The sequence below is a fragment of the Nelusetta ayraudi genome, unplaced genomic scaffold (assembly GCF_046127955.1).
Source record: "Nelusetta ayraudi isolate G7.1 ecotype Tasmania unplaced genomic scaffold, CSIRO-AGI_Nayr_v1 ptg000011l, whole genome shotgun sequence".
Classification (NCBI taxonomy): domain Eukaryota; kingdom Metazoa; phylum Chordata; class Actinopteri; order Tetraodontiformes; family Monacanthidae; genus Nelusetta; species Nelusetta ayraudi.
In genome coordinates this window covers 19,171,962-19,198,564 of record NW_027466061.1, presented here as the reverse complement: position 1 = coordinate 19,198,564, position 26,603 = coordinate 19,171,962, and the positions used below count along the sequence as shown (strand labels likewise).

At 43.8% G+C, this 26,603-nt stretch overlaps 5 protein-coding genes across 13 annotated transcripts; 1 reads left to right on the top strand and 4 right to left on the bottom strand.

Moving 5' to 3' along the window:
- On the top strand, positions 1–9,239 carry eef1da (eukaryotic translation elongation factor 1 delta a (guanine nucleotide exchange protein)). 6 transcript variants are annotated; one of them, XM_076021696.1, is made up of 10 exons: positions 6–135; positions 474–494; positions 1,597–2,134; positions 3,512–3,629; positions 5,778–5,834; positions 6,641–6,719; positions 6,796–6,890; positions 7,238–7,441; positions 7,531–7,725; positions 9,134–9,239. In XM_076021696.1, the coding sequence occupies exons 3-10, from the start codon at positions 1,629–1,631 to the stop codon at positions 9,170–9,172; spliced, it is 1,293 nt and encodes a 430-aa protein (XP_075877811.1). In that variant the 5' UTR covers positions 6–135; positions 474–494; positions 1,597–1,628; the 3' UTR covers positions 9,173–9,239. The 6 variants fall into 6 exon arrangements, with proteins under 6 accessions (XP_075877814.1, XP_075877816.1, XP_075877811.1 ...); XM_076021698.1 differs by lacking the exon at positions 5,778–5,834; XM_076021700.1 differs by lacking the exon at positions 1,597–2,134 and having other exon boundaries at positions 36–135; positions 3,511–3,629.
- On the bottom strand, positions 9,049–13,973 carry LOC142885333 (E3 ubiquitin-protein ligase TRIM16-like). Of its 2 annotated transcripts, XM_076021693.1 has the most exons (9): positions 13,713–13,973; positions 13,524–13,622; positions 12,879–13,433; positions 11,968–12,054; positions 11,663–11,896; positions 10,671–10,830; positions 10,533–10,583; positions 9,896–9,955; positions 9,049–9,818 (listed from the first exon to the last, which is right to left on the bottom strand). In XM_076021693.1, exons 2-9 carry the CDS (start codon positions 13,581–13,583, stop codon positions 9,292–9,294), a joined length of 1,734 nt encoding a protein of 577 aa, XP_075877808.1. In that variant the 5' UTR covers positions 13,584–13,622; positions 13,713–13,973; the 3' UTR covers positions 9,049–9,291. The 2 variants fall into 2 exon arrangements, with proteins under 2 accessions (XP_075877808.1, XP_075877807.1); XM_076021692.1 differs by having other exon boundaries at positions 12,879–13,622.
- Positions 13,974–14,478: 505 nt separating this feature from the next.
- ftr67 (finTRIM family, member 67) lies at positions 14,479–19,507 on the bottom strand. 2 transcript variants are annotated; one of them, XM_076021695.1, is made up of 7 exons: positions 18,678–19,501; positions 17,051–17,146; positions 16,724–16,957; positions 16,469–16,628; positions 16,282–16,377; positions 15,625–15,723; positions 14,479–14,912 (listed from the first exon to the last, which is right to left on the bottom strand). In XM_076021695.1, exons 1-7 carry the CDS (start codon positions 19,272–19,274, stop codon positions 14,845–14,847), a joined length of 1,350 nt encoding a protein of 449 aa, XP_075877810.1. In that variant the 5' UTR covers positions 19,275–19,501; the 3' UTR covers positions 14,479–14,844. The 2 variants fall into 2 exon arrangements, 1 of the variants encoding a protein (XP_075877810.1); XR_012926279.1 differs by having other exon boundaries at positions 14,873–14,912; positions 16,282–16,333; positions 18,678–19,507.
- Positions 19,508–20,058: 551 nt separating this feature from the next.
- On the bottom strand, positions 20,059–22,718 carry LOC142885337 (protein THEM6-like). Its single transcript, XM_076021702.1, has 3 exons — positions 22,563–22,718; positions 21,576–22,080; positions 20,059–21,201 (listed from the first exon to the last, which is right to left on the bottom strand). Exons 2-3 carry the CDS (start codon positions 22,074–22,076, stop codon positions 21,094–21,096), a joined length of 609 nt encoding a protein of 202 aa, XP_075877817.1. The 5' UTR covers positions 22,077–22,080; positions 22,563–22,718; the 3' UTR covers positions 20,059–21,093.
- A 758-nt stretch (positions 22,719–23,476) lies between these two features.
- Positions 23,477–26,451, bottom strand: LOC142885332 (protein THEM6-like). Of its 2 annotated transcripts, none has more exons than XM_076021690.1 (3): positions 26,145–26,451; positions 24,478–24,985; positions 23,477–23,868 (listed from the first exon to the last, which is right to left on the bottom strand). In XM_076021690.1, the coding sequence occupies exons 2-3, from the start codon at positions 24,979–24,981 to the stop codon at positions 23,761–23,763; spliced, it is 612 nt and encodes a 203-aa protein (XP_075877805.1). In that variant the 5' UTR covers positions 24,982–24,985; positions 26,145–26,451; the 3' UTR covers positions 23,477–23,760. The 2 variants fall into 2 exon arrangements, with proteins under 2 accessions (XP_075877805.1, XP_075877806.1); XM_076021691.1 differs by lacking the exon at positions 26,145–26,451 and adding an exon at positions 25,432–25,598.
- Positions 26,452–26,603: the final 152 nt, after the last annotated feature.

The window sequence follows — 26,603 nt, the reverse complement described above, 5'->3', positions numbered from 1 at the left end:
TCGTCACCTCCCCACGCTGTCGCCGAAGAATACGGGCGTCCGGTCGGTGCAAACCCTCTTCTCCCGTCGGATTACAGCCGAGGCAGCACGCCAGTTGACAGTTACCGAGCCATAAAACGTCGAATTAAGATACAAGTAAGTGCACGGTCTGATATGAATTGCAGCCTAAAGGTACCTACATGTTGTGTGCAAACTCGCACATGAGCTGAATTACGAGTTTTTGAGCGCCACGTGGTCGGCGGAAATAGTTGCCGAGGGTGTGAACCAAGTCCCCCTAACTTCTACCATGTCTGTCACTCTTAAACCTCACATGGATTCCACACTTCCCAAAATCCTCTGATATTAACTCTTAATATCACACGTCGACGCGTACAATATTACAGTACAGTTTTCTTTAATACCTCCCATTTTGACGAATGTATAGTTCTTGTTATATTTTACATGAACTCTTATTTTTCTGTATTTGGTATTAGCGCCCCATTCTATCAGCAAAAAGGTGAGTGACGTTAAACGAGCTTTCTGCTAATCTGCACCGCCCGCCACCTCCTCTTTTTTTTTTCTTGTGTTTTCAACTATCAAAAAACATCTGGTTAGTTTTAAGTACAGCAGACCTGCCATTGTTAACGGTGGTTTTCAGAGTAAGGTGTAAGTTAGATTGCTTTTGCCAGTCTTGACTGACTGACTGAGAGATCTTTAGGTACATACCATGCATAGAAAGTAAGATTTACCAAGCTGATTTAGATGATCAGTCGAGCGATCCTGTAATTGCATGGATTCACTTGAAGGAGAGCGGAATACTCGCACTGTGACCCTGGGGGAAAAAAGAACAACGTTTTTGTAACAGGACTTTCTAGAAAGTCTCCCTAAAATACTTACGGTGCAGTGCAGCAGCACATCTTTTATTTCTGAGTTACACAATAATAATGGTTGCATATGAGGGGGGTGGGGGGTGGGTGTTGCGTTATTACAGGAGTGTTGTATTAGCCTGTGCAAGGTTCAGAGCTAGGTGCATCTGACGGTGGTAATTCAGGGAATGCATTTGCACTAACAGTGCTTGCATTTTTATTATTTTTTTTTAATTTTTTTGTGTCGTTCTTATTTCGAGTGATTACCTTTTGTTTTTGAAATGCATGAATGTGTAAATATTTGGCTGGGGTTTTGGCTGGCTTGTTTTTGCCAACTGCTGTTGTCATTGTGCGGCCTTAATTCAACATGTGCTTTGTTGCAATTCTCCATGAAGCAATTCAGATTCCAATGCAATGCTGAGGGGAAAGCACATTAATCCAAGTGTTGGGCATTTCCATGCGTTGGTTTTGACTTTGCTTTTTGAGCGTTCAGTGTGATCGGTAATGGCTTTAATCACTATCCTCAAGCTTGGACGAATGGGGACCTTTTGAATCTGAAGGTTAATTCCTCCTCTCATGTCTGGTATCCAATATGAAACTCTTTTTCTGTAGAGAAGTAATTCATCTTTCTGATCATTACACTCACTGTGCCTATTCTTGACAAAGTAGTAATACAGACTTCACTGAACTAATGGCTCCAGCTTCCACCTGTTGCTTCTTCTCTCTCTCCCCTCGTAAACCTGACTCAAAAGTGAGTACAGAAGAAATCCGTTTGAAAGAGCAATGGACCAATCTGTTGCAAACAGTCAGCAAGGACAAGCCCCTCAACAGGCTTTCCAGCCAGCCAGTGCGCCATCCAAGGAGAAGGCCATCGTCGGCGCACCGAAAGGCAAGTTTGGGCGGCCGAAACGAGAAGTGCGCTTGTCCCAGTCCGAAGGCCAGAGCTGTGGAGCTGAAGACGAGCGTTTCGGAACCTCGCTGGAAGCAAAAAGCCCGTATGGCCAGAGTCCCGTCCTGCAGGGCATGCACGCCAAGAACAGCTACCATCGAAACGGGCATCTGTCCTCCTCGCCGAGGAGCCCAAACACCAGGGGCCACTTCCAGGCCAGACGCACCCGGGGCCAGCAGCAGGATGAGGGGCACTCTGTCCCCACGGTGAAGGCCTCGGGTATCCCCCATCGTCAGTCCAGCAGGGGCCGGAATCGCACGTCCTCTGAGACTGAGCAGGGCGGCCAAGGCAGCAGGGGGCCGTACTGGAGGAGAAGAGGCTTCTCTGAGGCAGAAAACGGGTCCGTATAGGAAAAAGTGTCCGTATGGGAGAGTCGTGTGTTTTTGCACCGTCCTTTTTTTTTTTTTTTTTTTTTAATCAAGTCTTTGTCTGCCTTGTGGTTTGGCCTTTTGTGTTGATTTATTGCATTGCACTGGATCATGAAAGACGTTTTTGAGGAGCCAGTCTTCCACGTATATTCGCTTCACGTAGAACTCATTTCAACTCATCACAGTCATTTATTTCACTGAGGTCAAATCTGGGGAGGCAGAAAGGAGGCCAACACAGAGTTGAACCCCACTCGGCTCTTGCCCCAGTACAACATCACAACGTCCCATCGGTTGACTCGTCACATTGTGTTGGTACTGGTAGATTACTTTATAATGAATTATTTCTTGTCTGGATTGTACCAAAAGATGTTTGACTGAGTCGCTACTATGCCAGAGTTTGGTGTGTGGGGTCAGTGTTAAAAAAAGATCTTATCACAGAGTTGTGTTGCTGTGAAGGGGTTTGTTGTCGGGCAGCAACCAACTCTTTGTTCAGTAATCCAGACTCTGCAGATCAGGCAACTGTGTTTCACTGACTGAGGAATGTGTTGCATGCCTGTCTGCTGCAGTAACCAGTCAGGAATTAATGTGGAGGCAGATAATGCAGTAGTTCAGCACTTTGTCCAGTCTTTGTTTTTTTTTTTAATTGGTGGTTTTTGGTGACATCCTGGGGCCTGTTTGGCCCTTTTCATTTTCAACATGGTAAAAGTTTGATCAAATTCTGTCTGCTTTGTTTTGTCTCATCCCATTTTGCCCACAACAGTTCATATTTGGCTGTGCTTGTTTTACGTCCAGTGTTTTACAGCGTCCACTTAACCAGTGTTTTCTAACCCTAGTGCGTCTCTTGGCTGATGACAAACACTCCTGAAATGAGAAAAGTGCCGCCTTTGCTGTTGCTCTTTTCACAATTCAGCTGATCAGCCCTTTATGATGTCATAAAGAGCCCTTTTTCCTCTAGCAGGTTGGCGATAAAACCTCCTACAGAGTTAATTCTCCCATCGAATATCACCTTGGAGCCGCTTTGGTTTTGTGCCCTTCCAAAAGTGCAGAGCGTACATTGAAACATTGGTTTCAGCAGGAGGCAGAGGCTCCAGAGGGCCAGATAAGCCTAAAGGCTTTGGGGTGGAGTAAATTATTCATGTGAGGCTCCTCCACTTCAGCCCAGTGTGAAAAAAATGATCTGAAAAGAATTATCACACAATGTGACTGTAATTCTTTCTAGTTTTGGTCAAGCAATGAGTCCTGGTTGTGTTTGCTGCCATGACTAAACACCTCGTCATGGCTCCAAGTTATTTGAAATCTTTAGAACGCTGCTTCTGGGGTCTTAATTTTCTGAACTTCCCTCTTCACAGCACCATGAGTGGACTTCAGTGCCTGACCTCAGAGAACATCTGGTTTGACAAGCACCGCTACGATGAGGCGGAGAAGCGCTTCTACGAGGGCGCCAATGGACCAGCCGTGCAGCAGCAGCAGGTTAAATACTCTTGTATTTTCCCACGTTCAAATCAAAAAAAGTTAAAAATCTTTGGCAGATTTTTGGCAGATGCGTCAGGGTGACAATTAAGTCCAAATGAAACAAAAAAGGTCTATTACTGAAACGTCACATTGAATTCTGCAAGTTGGCTCTGTGTGCCCTAGCTCTTTTTTTGTTCCACATTCAAATGAAAGAAAATATTCACAGGTTTTTACGCCAAAGTATGCATGCAGGTCTTATTAGAAAGGACAAAGAGTTGGATGCCCCAAAAGTTCCATTTCCCTTCTTGTCTCCTGCTCAAACCCTTTGAAGTCTCCTTCACCTTCTTCCCGACGCTCCCTCAACTCATACGGCACCGTCACTCAGCGGACTCTCAGATTAGGCAACGCTTACATCACCACCTAGAGCAGCTGTGTGCATGCAAGTTAAGCCACTCGATATAGAAGTGGGTTGTCCGAGTGAGAGCAGTCATGTGGTCTGGCAGCTGTCACTTCTCAGGCTGCCGAGGACTGCAGCAGCAACAGGTCCAGCAGAGGCCTGGCAAACGCTAAAGACGCTCTGCAGTCACTTCTCAGTATTTAGCTCCGTGAAATACAGGAGGAAAAGTTTTGTTTTGCCCGGAAGGAGACTTTTTCAAGAAGCCACTCGTGTTCGTGCTAAGTGAGTGTGTGAGTGATTGAGAGAGAGAGAGTGAGTGAGTGAGTGAGCCAGCGAGCGACGCACTCAACCCCCTGCTGCGTGTGACTGGATATCAACTGTGCTCCAGTCCGAACTCCCACTGAACACACACAACCCAATGAACGATAAAAGGACTTTGCAAACATGGCACAAGTGGGGCAGAAACAACAGATTAATAGCCGGCAGATGCCAGTTTGTCCAGCGAGAACACATCACACAGGTCAGATGAGGAGACTCCTGCTGGTCACAACAGCAGGAAGAGCAATCTGTCAAAACGACCTTCACGTGACATTCGCTGCTGTCAAACTGGCCCCAGTTTTTCTGCAGGGTTTTTATTGACTGAAACTCTGTTATAGGGAGACGTGTGTAACATCTGTCTGTGTGTAACATCTGTCTGTGTGTAACATTTCTGGTGGTTTACTCCAAGATGGCCTGTGGTCAGAAGGCAGAAAGAAATTTCAGTAATCTTAAATGTCCATCCTTTAGTTTTGTGTCGCCATGTGTTGCTCTTGTGCTCAGGCTCGCGGGTGCAGGTCTCCATGTGTTAAATGGTATTTGCATAAAAACTACAACTGAATTTGGAAATAAAGGGAGGCGATGTCATAGGGCCGTGTATCTTTTCTTGCAGGGTTTTGGCTCGAACGTCTTGTGTCATAAGACGACGCCTCAAGAAAAGCCGGATGAATCCAATTTCTATGTTAATATCAAAATGAATCGCATGGTTTTCATCTAAGTTTGTCATTTTTCACAACATCGTCACCAGTGCAAAGAAATAAAACCGGTCTCAAATTTTAAATGAAAATGACTGTCGACAATGAGAAGAGTGGTCGTCTCCTGAGCTCAGTGTTGCAATGGAATGTCTCACAGTAACGCTCCTCACATCGCACCAACGAAGAGCCTTATTTCACTGGCCTTGTTTTATGGGTCAAAGGTCGCTTTTACTAATTATAGTTCACGTATCAGGACATGGTGTACTGTCGTGGGAACATGACAGCTGCACCACGAGAGTTCCAGGTCAGGTCGCACTGTGTTGGTGCCCCTGCAGTTCTGCTGCCAAGATGTGTGCAACCTTTGTCCACATGCTTATTTGCTCTCAACGATCTTCTGAATGTCTGAATTCACTATTTAGCCCTGACTTAAAGTGGCTGGATGATCAGCGGGCCCACCTCTTAACAGGGGGGGAAATAGACAGCGACGGACGGTTCTTCCGTCTTGCACCACATCTCGTTTGCTTGCAGCTCATTGGCTGCGTATCTGTGTTGAAACCTCATAGTAATTCCACTGCCACTCATGTCGTCTCACTCAATCTTTGGTTTTGCAGAAAACGATGGCTTCTCTTTTTACGTTTGACTCTTTCTTTTGTAGCATGGCGATTTCATTAGAATGATAATGGGGTTAAGCAATCCTCGTTCAACACCTTTTTGACTTTCTCTACCTGCGTTTATCTCATGCGTTGCCGGGTGCAGGTCAAAACGGCTCTGCAGCAGGCCAAAGGGCGCCAGCACAAACGGCAGCACAGAAACGTAAGTCTTCCTCGGCCAGCGCTGCTGCTCGGGCCTGCATGGAGCAATGGCTGAGTCAGCGAGCCGTGTGCACCAGCTGCGTGCGCTGTGCCCAAAGTCCAGTGTGCTTGTCTGTCAGTCACAGCACCTGAATGCCTGATCCTGCATGACCACGATCTCACCGCGCTGTGTGAACCATCATCAAGCCATCGCTAACTTTATTCACAACATTGATTTGTTGGGAAATTGCAGAGATTTTTTTGCTATTGAATTAAGAACATCAATAATCAACCAAATAACATGAATTAATTCATTTTGCTCATTTAGTTTCTTTTAGTCAAAATTAGTTCACATCGCATTTAACAAATCATTTGTTTAGATTCAGTTGATGAATGTAAAAGGAGTGGTTGGACATTTTTAGTGCACTTGTTCAACAATTGGGCCACATTATCTCAACCCTCATTTATGTTTTAATGAAGCAGAAAGACTCATTCAAAACAGTATGTGTAATTTGCACTGTCATTAAAAAATGATTATCAAAACAGTGAGAGTGATCTTGACCCTCTTGTGTCGCTACAAAAATGTTCAACCGTTTCCTTCAAAAACGAACCCAAGGATAAGATTTTATTTCATTTTTCCTCTCACTGTGTGTCATGTTCACCAGTAATTGTCCCATAAGCCTTGCATGTTTTGGTTTTTCTGTCCAGCCGCCCTTCTTAATTACGGCTGGAAAGGGAGTTTAACCAAGATGTGGGCACCAGCGTCAGCCACTGGAACTGAGACCTGCCGTACGCCACAAGCTAATTCATCTGTTTTTCTCCCCACAGTCATCCTCACATGGCGGAGATCAGGAGCTGGTTGTACGTATGAGGAGTCTGGAAGTTGAAAACCAGACTCTGCACAAAGGTGCGTTTGCATGCGAGAAGTCGGGCGTTTTCATTTTAGAAACATATACTCAGTTTTTCTTTCTTATGTTTGTTAGTGGTGGAGACCTTGAGAGCAACCCTGCAGAAGCTGGAGGTCAGAGTGGCTGTGCTGGAAAAGAGCCCTGCACCAACGGCTGTCCCCTGCACTAAGGTACAACACACGGCCCTAGCAGTGACACTACTCAAGTCATTGCACTGTTTTACTTCACCTTTCTTTGTAGTGGACATATTTCTTTTCTCTTTCTTTTTTTTTTAAAACCATGTTCACTTACCAACATTTTGCAGCCGCCACCCTTTGCTTGGCTGACCCACTTAGCACCATCTAGTGGACTGAAATCCTATCCTTTCAACATTTTAGCTCACATGAAGTTGACTTCGTATAATTTGGAACATGTTTAAGAAGTTACCTAATCGAATATTATGTCCTGCGTTTTTACCATTCTGTTTTTAATCAAACAATACATGAAAATGAAAACACATATTCTCTGTTCTCTGTAGGCTGCACCAGTTAAACAGGCGGAAAATGGTAACGCGGCTGCTGCTGCCGACGACGACGATGACGACATAGATTTGTTCGGCAGCGATGAGGATGATGAAGAGGCAAGCCGCATCAAGCAGGAGCGTCTTGATGCCTACGCTGCCAAGAAGTCTAAGAAACCTGCCCTCATCGCCAAGTCCTCCATCTTGTTGGACGTCAAACCTGTAAATAAAACACCCCCGTCCACTGTCGGGTTGTGCTCATGGCTTCTGTGTTGAAGCGGATATTGAAGTAACCGATTCTGTGTCCTCAGTGGGACGACGAGACGGACATGGCGAAGCTGGAGGAGTGCGTGCGCTCGGTGCAGATGGACGGACTTCTATGGGGCGCATCCAAACTGGTGCCAGTTGGTTACGGCATCAAGAAGCTGCAGATCAACTGTGTGGTGGAAGACGACAAAGTTGGCACAGACCTCCTGGAGGAAGAAATTATGAAGTTCGAGGACTATGTAAGTTCTGCTCAGTTCTTCACCGTTTTCCTCAATAATGTTTAAGACACCATGAGGTGTGGTGCTAGGAAAGCTATGGTGTGGGAGGTGGGAGACACCTAAAGCTAAATCTCACTTCAAACAAATTCTAGCTGATTTTTGGCTCTGCTTGAGGTCATGTGAACACTGCAGACAGTTTTTAAATGACTTGCTTTATTATGTTATTATGAATACAAGCTATTTATTTGTCCTCTTCCCATAGACACACATTCAATTTCAAACTTCATGCTAGTCTAGCTTTTAAAATGTGTGCGTCCATCACTTGATAAAGTCCTTGTCATGCCTGAGAGTCCTGGCATTTTCTACGTGCTACTCACATCACTGCACGTCTTCAGCGCTTTGCCAGCAACACACAACATGTTTGCTAAAAAAGACTTTAGCATTGTTTAAACCACAAACTATGTTGACTTGTGCTATAAAATGTAATTAATTGTTCAAAACGTGAATTTACTATTGAAAAATGAGGCCAAGCAATGGACAGACTTGTCTGCCCATTGCTTGGCCTTTAAAGAGGAGTCTAAAGTGAGCTTGAGTTAGTATCTGCTATGGTGGCGGAGGTCTTTATTTTTAGATTGCTAATATCTAAATACTAAAGCGAGCTGGTCTCCAGCGTTCACATCAGCCCAAGTAGACGGGGAAATTAAGATGTAAGAGGTTGTCTGGCTGTGCCACATTAACGTGGTTAGTGTAAATTAGCATACTAATGCAGTCTGTCAGTAATCATGTTTCTTCCTTGACCTTACGGTGGAAACGCGGCTTAATTGTTGCAATTACATCAGAGACTAAAGGTGCTTCTTGCCCTGTGGAAAATTAGCTTTGCTCCAAGAACGCTGAGCAGTCAATTCTTTGTGTTGAAATGCCTGCTTCATTCTATACTCGTCTCTATTGAGCCGTTCCAGCTTGCACGCTGCTGTCCCGAGTCAACTGAAGAAAGTGTCAGATAACTAAATCCTCAAATTCTGACGAGTAATCACTTAATGGCTTTAAAATGCATGTGTGGTGTTCTATTAAAACTGAAAGGGGAGTTGACGGAAGTCTCATTTAACCTGTAATTGCTGAATGTTTATTTAAGCGTTGCACCATGTGCAGCAGCACAATGTCATGATTTTGTCATACGTGTGCCAACTGTGACAGACACACTACAGTCCTAGTGGTCTCTTTCAAACCAGACAGTAACCCACTGCTAGCATCAAAGTCACGCGTCCACGCAGGTTTTCAGCCTGTTGATGGTTGGGAAAGCAATTGTCGTAGGTCAGGGAGGGAGTAAAAAACAACTTATACTACTTATAAACATTAAATACTTTATTGAAATTAAATAAGAGCATTTATGTACAATAAATCACTGACTGGCTTTTCTTCCTTCTTGTAGATCCAGAGCATGGATGTCGCTGCCTTTAACAAGATCTAAGCTGCACCAAAGCTTCGCTGATGCTCCAGACTTGGATTTTCAATAAAATGTCAAGTTTTGAGTGCCAGCATCTGCCTCGGCTGCATCATTTCTAGAAGAGTATTGAAAACTGGTAACATTTAGAGGGAGCAGAGCTTCAAATAGGAGCCCAGCCCCACCCAGAATCCTGGGTACACAGGCTGACTGAAAGTGGCCCTGGCCTTATGGAGTAAAACCATTTGCTCCGAAACGTTGTAGAAAGACAGCGCACCCCCCCTGAAGTCCAGATACACTCCGATCCTGCCGCAGGGGGTGGCGGAGACGCTGGCGCTCTCCTTGTTGTGCTGGAAGGAACAGGCAGAGTACGAGCAGTCCAGGCTCCACGACTTGGAGTTATGTCCGAGCTTGCAGTCGCTCCCTCCTCCGCTCCGGCCCATGCTTTTGTAGCAAATGCCGATGGACACGCCTCTGGCGCCGCCCCACTCCACCTCCCAGTAGCAGCGTCCGGCCATGCCGGCTCTGCACAGAACCTGGGCCCAGCTGCTGAAGCGGGACGGGTGGTCCGGGTAAGGCTGCGGCTCCGAGCGTGTGGTCACCTCGCGTCGGCTGTTGGAGAAGCTCAGATATGGGTTGGCCGTGTTTGGGTCCAGGGCAATGTCGTTGGAGTCTGGAACAGCAGCAGGTTGACACAGTGACACACCAAGTACAGATGGACGGATGTCAGTCTGTAATGAGTGTACATACATTGCAGGAAATCGGCTCTCGTCCTTGGTTCCAAGTTGTATGTGGTGTCCGCATCCTTTCCTGCATCGACAGTTAAGAGTAAACATACAATTTCACAAAGAGGACGAGCGGTTTTATTTGTGGTCTCTGATGTGCCAGTTTAGGGCTGTCTTTTAAAACTCCTTGGATGTGATTTCTCCTCACCCCCCCGAAAAGTCCCATCACACCTCCTGCTAGATTATATCTCGCGGTGAGGAGTAGTTGACTGCAGTATAGATCTTGCATGAAAACCAGGCAGGAGGGGGGAAAATGATCAAGTGCAACAACAAACCTTGGTGCTCTTTCCAGATTGTTTTATCAATACAGTGTCCAGTTGGAGCTGCTCATATACAATCCAATTGTTGTGTTCTGTACAAAGGTTGGAGGATAATTTGTACCACCAGTGAATAGATCAGAGGAATGCAAGTTCAGCGTCAAACTCTTCCCTTTCTACAATGCAGCGGCGCAGAATGACTCAAATCTTCTCTTCTGAGCATCTTAAATACTGAACTGCCCACCAGGAGGGCATCCAAGGACACCGTACACTACTGTAGTTTCTTACAGTTTTGTAAGACAGTGGAAGGAAGGAGTTGAATGAACATAAGACCAGCCTTCATACCTATGATCCTCACAGTGGTGCTTTGGTTGCTGGCTTCTTTCAGGGAAATGACTAGAAACAAAGCAAAATGATGAAATGGTGAAATGTTTTACACAAGTGCATTAGCAATGATGTTGACCACGCATCAGAGAGACGGACCCTTATCTGAGATCCTGTCGAGTTCTCGCTCTAGACTTTCATTCAGGCCGTCCTTGAGTTCGTACAGGGCTCCTCTCATGCCTTTGTACATCAAATACGGAAGAGCGTCGGTGTTTGGCATCTCCACAGTCCTCTCGGGGAAGTGAAGAGACTTGCACTCCTGCAGGGACGGCAGACGCAATGACCTTCAGCCATCAGAGCCATCGTGACTCAATCATTGCTTGGAAAACTTTGCATCAAGCTCTAAGTGAATGTCAATCGCGCAGAAACATTCAAAAGTTTAAATGTAACATCCACATCAATAATCTATACTGATTCAATGTAGGTTAATGGTGATCAGTTAAAATGTACAGCAATACTTGGTTCTATTATAGTGCTTCATAACTATGCCCCAGTGATGCGATGCTGCTTTTGAATATGAAGCACTTAATATAATAGAAAGATAATTTGAAACCGTAACAGAAACAGATGCTGCAATGCTATATTTTTCTTACAAAGGAGTCCAGTCTTTCTGATGGATCAGTTTGTTCTCAAGATGCTGACCTGGTGTTTTTTTTTTTTTTTTTTTTTTTAACTTAGCCTGCTTTGAAAACCTACCTCTTCTCTCAGATGTTGGACATTAAATCAAATCTAATCAAATTTAAAAAGGTGATTTTCGGAACAGAAATCACATTTTCAGGAAGCATTTTACTACATGCAGAGCCTGTCTCCCAACAGCCTAGCGAAACGTTGAAATTGCTTCATGGGGCAATTTAACGTGAATGAGTTCTATCATGTTTTACTTGGCCTCTTGCTTTGTAAGTTGTACAATACCTGGAATTACTACTAATACCTGGAAACTACTAATCGGCACAAACACTATCAGAAGTGGATGGTGTTTTAACATTAAATGACAACCAAAAAAAAAAGCTCTGTCCACTTGACCTCCGTGCAAAGCTATACAGCGAAAAAAATGGAACAAAGGCTTGTCTTCAAATAAATCCTCTGTGCACCTGAAGGAAGTGGATGTGGTCCCCCGTGCTGGACAGCTTCTCCAGCTCGCCATCAGCCTTTCTGACCTCCACCACCTCTCTCAGGATCTTCTCCAGCAGCTCCTCGGCCTGAGTGACAGCCGCCCTCTCCTGGAAGCGGAGCAGCTCCGTCACTTCCCTGCTGTGTTTCTCGATGGAGCGGATCAGCCTGGAGAAAATCCTCTCGCTCTCCTCCACCGCCGCCTCCGTGGAGTGCTGTGCAGAGGGAAGTGTTGGGAAGTCGTTGCAGCATTAAAGCCTCTATGGGAAGAGAAGACCTTACTGACCTTGATGTATCGGATCACATATCTCAGTTCCTTCTCCACATCCTTCAGTTTCTGGGTGGACTTCAAAGAGGCTTCTTGGAGCTTTTTCTAAGGGAATATACAAAAAGAATATCAGACAGGGAAGCCCTGTAGCTGGGTCATTTCCTCCACATTTGACTTTTACGACCAAAAGTTTAGTTTTTGCGGTCCAAGGGTTGGACTCCAACACAAGTAGGTCCTCAGTTGATCAGCCAAGACTTTCAACGTTGACATCAGACCACAGCTTCACACCCTTTACTGGATATTTGAACGAGCCAGGCCTTTCCATCAAACAATGAAAGCCCCATCCTTCATCTTGGCCACCGAATGGACAAAACAAGCCTGTTTATCTACACACTCAGCAGTTTGCTGAGTTCAGGGTGGTGATCGCATTACCTCAAGGGATTGGGTCAAACAGGGAAAGACACCAAGCCACATTTCCCAAAACATACAGTATGAGTGACTTGATGTAACATATTATATTTACACACTGTTATCGATCTTAAGTATTCGTCATTTAAAGCGCCAAATCAATCTCAGACATAAATTGCACCTATGGCTTCTAGACTTACTGTTTGTTCTGTTTCATCACATAAAATGAGGTTGTACTTTGGAACCACTTTGTGAGTATGTCAAGAGGGCTAACTAACTATTAACACAGGAAGGCTTGACAAAGTAGAAGTGTGGAAGAGAATAGATGGGAATCGCTGAAATCCTTGGCTTCTTTTACTGACTCCATCTTCGGGGGGGAGGGGGGGGGGGAAAGGGTTAGTGACAACATCCACAGCCACCTTGTTTGTACCTTCCTTTGCCTCCTTTGAGAAAGCATCTGAGTGTGTTTGAACAGCGGGTTAAATGTTTCATAAAGCATAAGGGCAAAGCTCAGAGCAGACCTGCTGCGCCGCTCTCTCCTCCACCACGGACACCGCGTCGTGGCTCTTGTGTCGCTCCTTGACGCACTGGGAGCAGACGTACTGCTGGTCGGTGCGGCAGAACAGCCTCAGCGGCCTGCGGTGCTGCGGACACGGCTTCTCGGCCGGCTGATGCACGGGTGGAACCAGCCTGTGGGCCTTCCCTCGGGCACTCGCGTCGTGCGCCTTCAGGTGAGCCGCGCAGTACGACTGCGCGCACGTCAGGCAAGAGCGGACGGCCGTGGCTCTCCTCCCCGAACATACGGTGCACTTCACCTCTTTGGCTCTGGACGCCTGTTGCTGCTTTGCCGGACGCCCAGACTGGAGAAACTTCTCCACGACTTCGCCGAGCACCGTGTTTCTGCTCAGCAGCGGTCTGGGATTGAACACCTGGCGGCACTGGGGGCAACTGTACTGGTTCTTCTGCTTGTTCCCGTTCCAGTAGTCCTCGATGCATTCCAGACAGTAGCTGTGTCCGCAGGGGATCGTCACCGGGTCCCTCAGGACTTCCAAACACACCGAGCAACTGAACTGGTCCTGCTCGATGGAAATAGTCGCCGCTGCCATTTCGTCCTCCTTGGTCCGCAGGGAAATGTGTAGAATTAGAGGTAAAGGGGCGTGGCTTACAACAGGTGCGCTCCTTCCTACTTCTCCGGTTTCACCCGGAAGCCTCCAATCACAGCTCATCGAGCTCACTTCCGCATCGGACCTCCCACTGCGCCGCGTCTGTTTGTGACAGCAAAGACATTAGTCACGTGTGCTGTGATACGACATTCTAGTAGAGGAGCCAGTGTTAATGGTTGTAATATTACAAACCCGGCGGGCCACTTTTACCCACTCTCTCGTGCCCACGTTTGGACAAGAGACATCAGCAGACGCCCAGCAAATCCCACCAGATATGGAAAGATGAAAACAAAAGATACGTTAAATTTAAGTGTGGGAAAAGCGATCAGGTAGCCTTGTTCACTGCTTTATACAAATTCAGTGTCGCCAAACATCAGAAACGTAAAGATGATTTGGAAGGCCATCCCTCACCGAATTAGCTTAGTTTGAACAAGGTGCTGAGCTCCCATTACATGTCAGGTTTTCCACGTCCTTTTTATGTATTTTGTTAAGTTACAATGTGTTCATATGCTGCCATCCTGAGTGATTGTATAGGCGATGTATTAGGCTAAGTATGTATAAATCCCTTCATAATGTGACCAAATACAGTTAATTGCATTTACACCTGCACATTTTTAAACTCGCTGGAAACTTAAAACTAATGATTTAAAACATTTGTTTTAAATCAACTGACTTAAAATAAAAACATTTTTAATTTATTTTAACTCATTACTCGCTAAAGACTATTGGAATGTGCTTCTGCCAGGTTACTTGGCTGAACAACAAAAGAAGGAATGGAGCACCCACAGCATAGAAAATGTCAGTAAATCTGACTTATTTAGTATTGTACTAGCTAAAAACACCACTGGATACAGTCAACCCTGTTAATCCACTTTTGCATTGTTGTGGTTGGAGCATGGTGTGATACGTATATACCAGCCCCTGTGTAAAATAAACACTGCCAGATAGAGAAAGCATATAGGTCTGTGTTTGCCTTTAATATTGGCACGCCACATATCACAACATATTTACACATGTCTGAAAAGCAGATAAATAGCAGAGGCATACCGTACCTATGGTTAAAAATGAAAATGATTGTAAAAACAAAACAAAAAACACAGCAATGTAAAGGCAAGAATGCAGGCAATGTCACATTTCATCTACTGACTTTTGAAATGTTTTTTTTCTTCATATCACAGTACTGCAACTTCAGTTTTAATAAGATAACCAAGCTTTGAGAATCGTACATCTGTGTGAGGAGTGTGAGGAGACAGCAATGAGGTATAATGACGTTCATTCTTTGCTGGTGCATGTGAAATGTTTGATTTTGAAGTCCACCGCAGGTCTATTTCCTCCGAGGGTGAGCGCGACGCTGAACGTGCCTCGATCTGAATCCCGACGATAGTTTGGAACCTGCACACAGAGTGTTAGTCTGCATAAGGCCTTTGGATAAAACCAACAATACCTTTGTATCCGCTAACTTAGGCTGCTACCCAATCAATTTGCTTCAAGGGTAGGGTGCATGTAAGGTTAAGCTCTTCAAGATAGTGGCTGTGCACACATTACACCTCATGGTTTATTTGGGGGCCACTGGATTTAAATTACATACATTTTAAATGTTTAAATTAAGTTTTAAATTACAGTGTTCAGAATGTAGAGACAGGATATTTGTTGTGATGCAGCAGAAGAAGAAAAAAAAGCTTTAAAGAAAAAAAAATCTGTCCATCAGTCTATAGTGAAGGAATGTTTTCTTTTTTTCTGATAATTTAAACACTGAAATCATGAAGGACAAAAAAGTCCATCGTGACTCATGAAAGTTAAGTTAAGAAAGGAAATCAATACTCTCTGCCATCAACTGACATTGAGCCATACTAATATTCTAGTGTCTATAATAAAACGGTGGATATCAAATGTTAATAAATGACAGTGAACAAGAGGAGAATACTGACAAGGAGGATGATGTGAATAAAATAGAAGTCATTCATTTTGCAGGCAATCAAATGATGGAGTACTTTATCCCTTACTTGTGTCTCAGAACATTTCGCAGCCTTCAATGTCCATTTTTGTCAGCATATGAACATCTAACAATGGTGAAAGTGTGATAAATTACAGCAGCTCCATTTACCAGCCTGTGTGAAATTGAAAGTAGGAGCTGAAGGTCCAGAATCCAGGAAAGGGTTGAGAGGGCTCACAGAGCTTTGAGCTCGACCACACAGAGGCATCGCTGCAAGCACAAAGAGAGAACAAAGCACTTGAGAATCCGCAGCTCAGAGGTCCTTTCATTTGGGCTGAGTCAGCAGACATTAGACGAGCGAGACGACAAAGGTGTTTGTGCCGTATGGTAATGCGTCCTGTATGTAACCACAAACATGCTGTCTGCTGGGCTCAACACTGATCCAGCACGAGTCTTTATAATTCAGGACTTTACCCCATAAGAGATGGGGAATCTGTAGCATGGAAGATTGTTTTATCTATTTTATGTTATTGAAAGATTTTAATTGTTTTTTTGCCTTAAAAAAAATACATTTTTGATTGTGACACAACTCAAAGTCAAATCCAAAATGTTTGCGACTGCTTATACTATTGAGCAGGATGTTTATGTTTTTTCTTTGTGGCCACTGCATACAGTGATTAATATGCTACTAATATTCACGTGCTGCTGTTCCAAGTACAAACACACGCTTGACTTCCAGAAGGCAGATGTTTTTTCATACACTTGGCATAAATGTGCTTCTTCGTAATCAACTCATCAAAAATGTAAAGGCAGGATCAACAGACTCACCTTGAGCCGGTTCCATCGGTGCCTCACTCGAACTGGCCTGTGCTGTGTCGGGCTGCAAAACGGGGTCTGGTTGAATTACAATCACAACATCTTTCACTGAAAAAAAGAGAGAAATGCCATCAGCTGACAGGGCCGCCGCCTGCTGGCACCACGGCAAAACAGCAGTCACTTCACGGTTAACAACTACCTCTTTGGTAGATGCAGACAAATCCTTCTTCGCAGACCTCCTGCAAGAGTCCTTTCAAGTCTGACACCGCTGTCAACACGGGGCCGAAGGAGAGGCTCGGGTCAGCAGTGACGGGGGGCAAAGTTGACAGCTCAGGCGGAACTTGGACAGACTGGCAGCTCTGCGGCGACAAAACCAGGGCGGTGTGACCGGTCGAGGTGTACAGAGAGCGTTCCGACAGGCGCGGGGGCAAAGAAAGATCACGGGCGGCGTTACCTGGAGGAAACTAATGTGGTCCTCGATGAGGGAGAGCTTGTCCAGCTCGTCCTCGTTCATCTTTAACTCGGCGATCTCCTTCTGGATCTTCTCCAGCAGCAGCTCCGCCTGACCGATGGACGTCTTTTCCTGGACTTTGACCAGCTCCCTCACCTCGAAGCGCTTCAGCTCGATCCACCGTATGAGCTGGGTGAAGAGGGCGTCGCTCTCCTCCACCACTGACCGCGCCGAGCGCTGAAGGGCGACAAGATTCAAAGTGAGGTGCAGTGAACGTGTACGCTGGAGGATAAATTCCCCCCCACCCATCAGTGTGGTTTTAGCACTTACTGTGAGACATAGGATGGCTTGTTGCAGCTCCTGGGCCTCCTTTTCTCTTTGAGTGATATGCGCTTGAGAGCAGCGCTTCATGTTGACAAGCACCCTCTGGGGAGAAAGGGACAAATCCCTTCAATTACATTTCAGACGCATAAAGAAAAACACAGTTTTGGCAAATCCATTGTGTCGCTTGCACTTATGGTTATTCTAGTAAACACAGAACTATACAGAACAGACAAAAGCCTATTCTTAGAGGAGAGTACTGCCCTCTCTTGTGGTACCAATGACCTCCTCAAACAGTGAGAACTTAGCTCCATCTGGTGGACAGAGAAGTCAGGTGTTTTTGTTTTTTTTAACCCACTTCGCATATATTGAGACTGAGATTGAGTTGGTAAACACTGTTGAGTTGAGTTGCTGTTGCATTAATATACGCACAAACATTCTGCTCATTCTGGCCATGAACCCTTGACTTGAATAAGTCATTTTTTCCCACACTGCTGTCAAACACGAGGTTATTCTCTCACTGTAAACCCGAGAGATGGTGGTGATGTTGTCAAATAGATGAACAGTTGAAATAGTCAGGCCAGCCTGACTGACTTTCTGAGCTTCAAAGAAAGAATCAAAATGAGAATAATGTGGATTTGAGTGACTTAGAACATAGAATGGTTGTTGCCATATGATTGACTCATAAGCCAGATCATTTATATATGGTTACACATAGTAGTAAATCCTGCAGTTTTAGGCTATGTTTATAATTCCCTCCCATCTTGATTATCAGCTATCTGAAGACTGTTACTCACTGCTTTATTATAACCCTGAATTAGTCTCTTCATACTGTATTTCCTTTAGCAAAACCACAGGTGAGCTGAGTAGTAGACAAATAGTGTGCAGGCGAGATGATGCGACGTCAATGGCTCCATTTTGCTTTGGATTCGAAAGAAAACCAATATTCTGGGACACCTTGTAAAAATAATTTGACAGTAAAGAGTGTCCCACACCTAGTCTGATAGTACTCGAGAGACTGGTCTTGGCCTCAAATCCACTCATGAGACCACTTTTTCGTGGCCTGGTCACCCTTTGGTCTCGCTCTTGTCTTGGTCTCGAAGGAATTTCAAAAAGCAAGCAAGCAGATCCTGGTGCAGCGTCATTACTATTATGTATCCTAATTAGAATGTAACTAACATAACTAAGATCCATTTATGTAAGGGGACAAAAAAAATGACAATGTATATTTTCCCATCTCTACTCTTAATGAGCTGAGTGACCTCAGACACTTCAATATGATTATGTTTTACCCCCTCTACAATTCATGCAGTTGCTAGTAACCTATCAATGTCCGCATGTGGGACCAATAAAGGCTTGTTCAATTCTATTCTGTTGAACACTTTATGTGCCTTGCTCTTAACTTTGTCTAGTCTCAACATGGTCTCTTTCAGTTTCGGTATTCGTGGTCTGGGCAGTGTCTTGGCCTTCACTACATCACTACCCACAACTAAGACAACCAGATTCCATTCACAACAAAAGCCCTCAGTGACCACCTTTGTGCCTTAATCCAGAACAGATAAGGGCCCTTGTGGCAAAGAGGCCTAAGACAATGTGGACGGGTAAAAGTCGTGAGTCCATGAGATGATTTGTTTACCTGCTTATCTTGTATTTCCACCTCGGCCAGCACCGTGTCGTGTCCCTTGTGCTCGTCGGTCAGACAGAGGTAGCAGATGCACTGCCTGTCGGTGCGGCAGAACACCTCTAGCAGCTTGTTGTGCTGGCCACAGATGGTCTCCTGGAGTCTTTTGGTGGCCGAGACCAGCTTGTGTGTCTTGAATGCGGCGGAATCGTAGTGAGGCTGGATGTGGAGCTCGCAGTAGGAGGCCAAGCACACTAGACAGGATTTCACAGCCTTGTTCTTCAGACCAGCGCAGACGTCGCACTGCACGTCGTTCGCCTCGGCCGGACTGTTGTCCGGTGGCGTCGTGAACTCCTGGAAACCGGTGGTCCGAAATTTCTCCACCACGTCGGCCAACATGGTGTTCCTAGCGAGCAGCGGCCTCGGACTAAAGTGCTTCCTGCACTGGGGACAGGCGAAGACACCCAGGAAGTCGTCCTGGTCCCAGTAGTTCTTGATACAGTTGGAGCAATAGCTGTGTCCGCACGGGATGGTTACCGGGTCTTTCAGGATCTCCAGGCATACCGAGCAGTTGAACTGGTCCTTATCCAGGACCACTCCGGCGTGAGCCATCGTCAAGCTCGCTCCAGGCAAAATGTATACAGAAGCTTAGCCAAAACACAACCAGACTGACCACCAGCTGCTCGATTTTTCTTCTTCTACGTTTGTTTTCTGACGTGGGAGGAAAATAGGTACTTTGCTGCCCCCACTGGTCATAAATATATTCTCCTTTACGAAAACATAACTTGCAGGAACGCAAATTATAGCTACAATCTCAGTAATATCCACAGCTAAGAACACCAGTTAATGTTGGTTGGGTCTTTTGCACATTTATTAGCAGGTATTTGGAACTCTGACAATTGGAAAAGGAGTTGATAACATCGTCTCAACAGGTATTACATCAATAAATAAAATAAAAATCCAAGTGACTTCATTTCTGAGTTTGACATGAAAGTCCTAACCACAATGCTTGACCCAAGGTCGAAAAGATGAGTTGTCATTTTGTTTAAAAAACAAAACAAAAAACATGTTCTGTGTAACATGAGTAACTGTGTATCTGGGCATGATTAGTGATTAGTACTAAGGGTGATTTAAGGCCATAAGAACATAATCACTAAACTAGGTAAAACTAATGTAATGCTTAATAAACGTATGTTGGCTAATTAAGTGACCTGTTGTACTGTGTGCTACAGTGTACCGTGTTGTGTTACCTGGGGTGAATGTAAAACAATACAAATACTGGTACTGAATAAAGTAATTAAAGCCAACAGGACTTGGTTCTTTAGTTTAGTTTTTTTGTTTGTTTGTTTGTTTGTTTTTGGACATAATAACAAGCATTGAAAAAACACACTTATTGTCTCCAGTGCATTTTAATTCAAAAGGCTATTAGTAATAACAATGCATAACGTTTGGTACATTCAACAATTTAAAGAAATTATAAATAAATAATATAAGGTAAAAAAAAAAAAAAAAAAAAAGGACTAGAAGTTTCTAGAAACATAAAATTGACATTTTTTTGACAATTACATTGAAAAGAAGAGCTTAGACATGTCTTTATGAACTGACTTGAACAAAGAATACATTACTTTGGTCATAAATAAATAATTAAAAAAGTGCTTTTCAAAGGTAAGGTCCCGAATTAGATGACTAAGAGAAATATGTTGCCAACTATGAAAAGTTGCCTGCAACCTCATTGTAGCATTTTGTTTTTAAGCAAACTAAGATACAAGCATGATTTCATATTTATAGGGCATGCAACTTTGAGTCAATAATAATAACAATAATAATTATATTCTTGTCTGCTACTTTCTGAATGTATGTAATTTTCTTTGTTGCAAAAGTGACTGGACAAAATACTCCCTTTCAGAATTCTAGCAAGTCCTCTGACTGTTTAGCATACCTCGACCTCACTTTGTGCAAAATTCTTTTAAAATTATTACATAATACACCCTTATCTTTGCTGCCATTTTCCTCTGTATTTGCAGATGTATAACATAGCTAACTGAGAGAAATAGGCACAACAAAAAAAATCAAAATAAGCACTGACATATGCTGTATGTGGAGACTGTTTTTCCTGACATGCTGATCTGTAGAGTGAAAGCAGTTTGTTGAAGGAAAGGAGGATTTCTAAAGGCAAGAACAACGTTCAATATAGTTTTCAGTGGAGTGCGTTCAAAACATGGAATATTGTACAGTTCAAGTTTTAATACTCTGTTCCAGGGTCAGTACTTCATGTACATCATACAAAAATACACAACAGAGGGATTGACCCAAAAATCAGAGATAAATGGAATATTCTACTGTCTAATTAAGATCTCTCTACAATGTTTGTAATGTTTGTAATGTGCGTGCAATCCAAATGATATGTCGATCTATTCTCATGACAGATACTTCACTTGTTCTTTTCCTCCAGCCCACTCTCTGCTCTCAGGGCCTGGCTGCTTGCTGTGATGAACCTAATCCAGTGTTTGAGATCTTCCGGAAACTCCGGGCATTCGATCTGCTCAAAGAAGGAAAAAAAAACAAACAAACAAAAACTCATTAATTAAAAGGATGCTTTCAAAATCTTTAGATTTGTTTTGACAGCTCTATAAATTATTTTACTTGAAGTAGATTGCATACAGTGAATTTCAAATGCTGTGATCATTTTCTTACCAAACATCAGGTAACCACTCAAACTGATTGAACTTGGCAAAGTTGTGATAAGAGAAATTGTTTCTAGAAATAGCTTTTCATTTCAAAGCAACAACTATTTTGTCTTTTTAAATTGTTGACAGAATATATTGTGCAAGAATAAAACCTTTTTAGCGAGCAACTGTAAGAAACAACCTTTTTAAGAATCAGTGTCAATCTTTTCAGAAGTCTCTCACTCACCTTCTTTTTGCAGACACACTCCATAATGGTCTCTGGGCTGCAGTGCACCACACTCTGTCTGCAGAGCATGATTGCTGAGACAAAACCATCCTTCTTGGAAACAAAGCGCTGCTCCAAATAGAAGGCCTTATCATCCCATCCCAGTATTTTGGTTCGGATCTCGAAAGCCTCGCGGAAGGCGAGAGAGCGCCGATAGCGGATAGTGGAGGCTCCTACCACCATCTTGGCCCCCAGTTTGCGCGAGGCCATGAACACACCATTGCGCATGTAGTGGTGGAAGCGGGCAAAGTCACATTCCCTTAGGTAGCGAGAGTTGTTCATGTGACCCATGTAGTCCAGATCATGTGGGAGGACCACGCCATCGATGCTCTGCTCAGCTAGGATGTCCCGTACTCGGGGTTGAAACAAGCCCTCAAAGAACACCTGGACCCCCCGCAGGAAGTACCACACATCCAGGCTGCAGAAGAGCAGGAGGAGGGCAGCTAGCAGCAGCAGCAACATCTCTCTGAAACAGTGGGATTGTTAGTGGCATGACTTGAGTGGTGCATTTAAAGTTGAAAAATAAGCCATAGAACACAACAGCATGTCCCTGTGGAACAAGCATCTCCTGTGAGGTGCCTGCATTACTGTCCACACAGCAATGCTGCTTTGACCTCAACAATGTCAGGGCACTGAGGTTAAAAACAAACAAGTTGGCAGCCTGTGGCTGCTACAGAGTAGGTAAAACTAGGAAGCGGCATGTTCTATACTCAGCTGCAGCCGGAAGACCTTGGGAGACACCGGCAGCGTGCTGCATTCGGCTGTCAGAACGTGGTGTAACCTGCTGTGACAGCCAAATCCGTTAGCACAGCCGCTACTCGCCTCCCGTAGCCGGTTATGGCCTAACATTCATGGCTGAGGCTACTATTTTCAAGTTGTATCGGTGTTGTCTTCGGACATTTATTCACAGGCACATGAGATGCATGGTTTCATAGAGGTAAAACTTACTGTGCGTCCTCGGCCGTGCTACCATGAAATGAAATGTAACTCGGTGAAACCGGCAGAATGAATGAACTTCCTTGTGTGCGATGACAAGGACTTCTTCTCTGAAGCTTTCAAGCAAGGTACAACGCAAAACGTTTTACTGCCACCTGCTGGAGAACGATATTACCAATAGAAAATTATCCCTTGATATGTCTTGTTGCCGTACTGAACATATGGGTTTCTGTTTCATTTTCTATCAGCACTGTTTTCTACCAAGATTCTTCCTACTTCTCACTATTACACGGTTTGTGTTGACATACAGTGCAATAAACTAATTAATCCTAAAATGTAACTTAACATTGTAATGTGGCGAAATACAAGTTGATGTTTGCAAATACTAACATAATCCTAACATTTATATCAACAAAGTATACATTACCTCTTAGATTACTATTTGAAATAATACATAAATGTGATTGTTTTTAAAATACTCTGTTTTACAGTTTTGTTTTGTTAAATAAGATTTACTTGCTTATTACCTTACATGTACCCTAAATGACAAATGTATGTCTGACCCCTGGCCTTCCCAGTGTTGGTTTTGAATTGACTTTAATCCATTCTTCTTCTTTATTCAAGAGTCTTTGTTTCATCTTACTTAAAAATTTTTTTAAAAATCTTGGAACAATTTGTCTTCATGTTTGTTCATTTCATTCCATTGCCTTTTATTTATTTTACCCACATTATTTTATATTCCAGTGGTTTGGCCAAATAGTATGCAATGAAGAAATTAAAGAGCTGTAATTAAAGAGAGAGCTGATTACTTTTTTCAAGTTCTGAAGTTTCCAACATTTTTTGTTTTCATTCCCGATTTTAAAAACTCACTTCCCAAAACAGCCTTTTCCCATTTGAAATGGCACAAACATTTAAAAACACATTCATTAAATGCCTTAAATTATTTTATTAATGCAATGGTACATAGAAAAATACTTTGTACATTCATTTTACATTTGTTCTGATTATTTTCAGCTTGTAAAAACAGTGTAGTGTACTCGTAATTTCAGTGCTGACAATCCTGTCATGTCAGGGAAGCTCATACCCAACAAGTGTGTTTAAGGCACGTAGTTGTAAACTTTGTGTAAACATCTCAGAAAGTGCCCCTCATGAATCCTGAGATGGAAAATTAGACTAGTTGCAAAGGTCTCTGTGGGAACTATAGATTCCCTCATTTGCTCTTCTCATCCAGACCACTCTCAGCTCTGAGGGCCTGGCTGCTGGAGGAGATGAAGCTCACCCAGTGCTGAAGGTCCTCTGGATACTCAGGGCACTCAACCTGCAAAGATACAAATCCATAAACTCAGCTCATGTTTTTAGATGTTTAACAATGTACAAGAACATGGGAACATCTGCTGATATTTCCCTTGTTACCTACTACTAGCGCCAAATAAGATGATGCTTACTAATGCTACTTGCTAATGAGCAGTTTTCTTGTGTTGTGTAGAACTCACATTTATACTGAATACGTAGTTGTGTATCAGGTCTAAAATAATTTCTGGGGCAGTTATTATGAAGCAAAAATCTTTTCATGTGAAACAAGGTTTCTCAGCATGTGTCCTGCCTCTGTCCTAGGATGGCTGGAATAGGCTCTGGCCACCCTGCCACCCAGAGAACACGCTAAACAGTGACAGAAAATGGGTAGATTGATTTCAGAAAGTGCATTGATGGATCGTTTTGCTCTCTCTTTGTACCAAAAGGGGAACAGCAGTAACTTGACACACTATGTGGAACCATTCCCAAATGAATTACATTTGTTCAAAAGGTTTTAATCAAAAAGTGATGGCATAAACATTCTGTTGATGAATTTAACGAGCCAGCCAGTAACAGTTTAAGGCCTTGTACTGTTGCAAGCAGCCACGTTTATGTCTGTGAATTTGTTCCTTACCTTCCGCTTGCACAGGTGCTGCAAGATCTTGTCAGGGCTCGTCCTTATGACAGTCTGCTTGCAGTACATGACTGCACAGACCAAGCCGTCTTTTGCTGAGACAAATCTCTGCTCCAGGTAGAAGGCCTTGTCATCCCAGGTGACAATGCGACTCCGCAGCTCGTAGCCTTCGCCTATACGCAGAGCCCGTCTGTACCGGATTGTAGTAGCACCCACAACCATCGTGGCGCCGAGAGACCGCAGTGCCTTGAACACGCCGTTTCTCGTGTAGAGGGAGAAGCGGGCAAAGTCGCACTCCCGCAGGTAACGAGCATTGTTCATGTGGCACATGTCGATGTCGCGGGTAGTGACGAGGCCGGTGACGGTCTGCTCCCCTGTCACATCCCGCACTACGGGCTGCAGCCAAGCCCGGACAACCACGAAAGCTGCCCTCAAGAAGTACCACACATCCAGAGTGCAGACAAGCACCAGCAGGACGATGAGCACACACAGCAACCACCACATCTCTCTGGAAAAGAACACAGAGGACATTAGCGTAGAAATGTAGCTTGGCAAGAAGTGCAACTCCATTATCACACCTGGTATGTGGAATCTAAATTGTTTGCACACTCAAACGACTGCTCGCGGAAAGCAACGACAAGAACTGCAATGTGGAATTTTGAAAATCTCCGTTCAGATTTTCAGTTATTTAGCATTGCAAGTGTGAACAGAAAAAAACATGAATTATTGTGACTTCAGTGGAACAGTCAGAAGTCATTTCATATTCTAAAATACAGTTATTCCTCTTAAACAGATCTTTACATATTTGAATGGGATGACTCAAAGGGCACTACAATAAAGACGCATATGCGTGTGTCCTGTGCTCTGATAGCTTTCTTAGACCAGCTGTAACGTGGCAGTAATTAAGTCAATAAGTAAGTAAATAAATAAATAAACAAATCTCATAACCCTGACTGAGATTACGCAGTGAGGCAGCATCTGTAGAAATTGGCCGTTCTATATGTAGATTTGGACGCTGTCCTCCACTTCTCGATCATTTTCCCATGTTACGGCGTAACTGCTCATGTGATGAATCTGGTAACAAGAAAATACAGCAATATGGCCAAACTTGGGGACACGTGAGCAGAAAAATTGTGTCAGAACGAAATAGATCTTCACGTTCAGGAGGATCGCCCCTACGCTTTTGCTAGTCCCCAGGAATCAGTTCTCCGATCAAAATCGGACTAAGGTGTTTACATGCACGTGAGTTCTCCGATCATAATCGGACTAAGTCAATAATTCGAATTTCTCTAGTGCCATGTAAACTCACTGAGAAGAGTCTCGTCAGCTGCAGAGGAGAAACAGGCTGTACAGGAAAGGCAACCCGCCTGCAACAAAGTGCCTCGACACAACGAACTGTCGGTAAATGGAAACTTGGCTGCACTTTTACCACGGTAAATTATCACAAAATTACTTTGGCAAAACAAAAAACACCTTTTTTTATTTAGTAACCCATACACATTTAAACTCACGTTCCTTTTTATCAACTGAAATGCCTCAGAAACACATTTAAGCTGCCCCCAACAACATATGACATTATGCGTTACCTGATAAAAACTACAAATAATAATAATGATAAAAAAAAAATAAAAATAAAAAGAATCTATATGTTGAGGTCGAACACTCACCGACTATCACCTTCTCGTTGTTCCGCCGAAGTTTAGCCACCTGAGCGACTTGTGTCACTCCAATGACTGGCGAATATCGTCAAACACGGTGAATATCTATTACTTCCGTTTTCTGCTTCAAAATAAAAATAATCTGCTGCGCATGTTTTCAACGTATGATAGGCGAGTAAGCTTTACATCTATTTATTAATAATACACAGTTTCCACTACGTAGCATATGACTTTTGATAATGAGAAAAGTTTAACTGTCAAGAGTGGTAAGATTCAAGTACTTGCTGCGAGCTGGCCACAGGTATTAGCAGAGACCAGAGTACTTCCTCCTGCTCCTCTGTGTACGCATGCTCAGTCCAAACCGTCCACACAAGCACTCTTGCTATGCTAATGTGCACTTTATTTGAGCGCTCATGTTGATTTCATTTCCAATCCATTACTGTTAATTATTAAAGCTGCACACGAGGA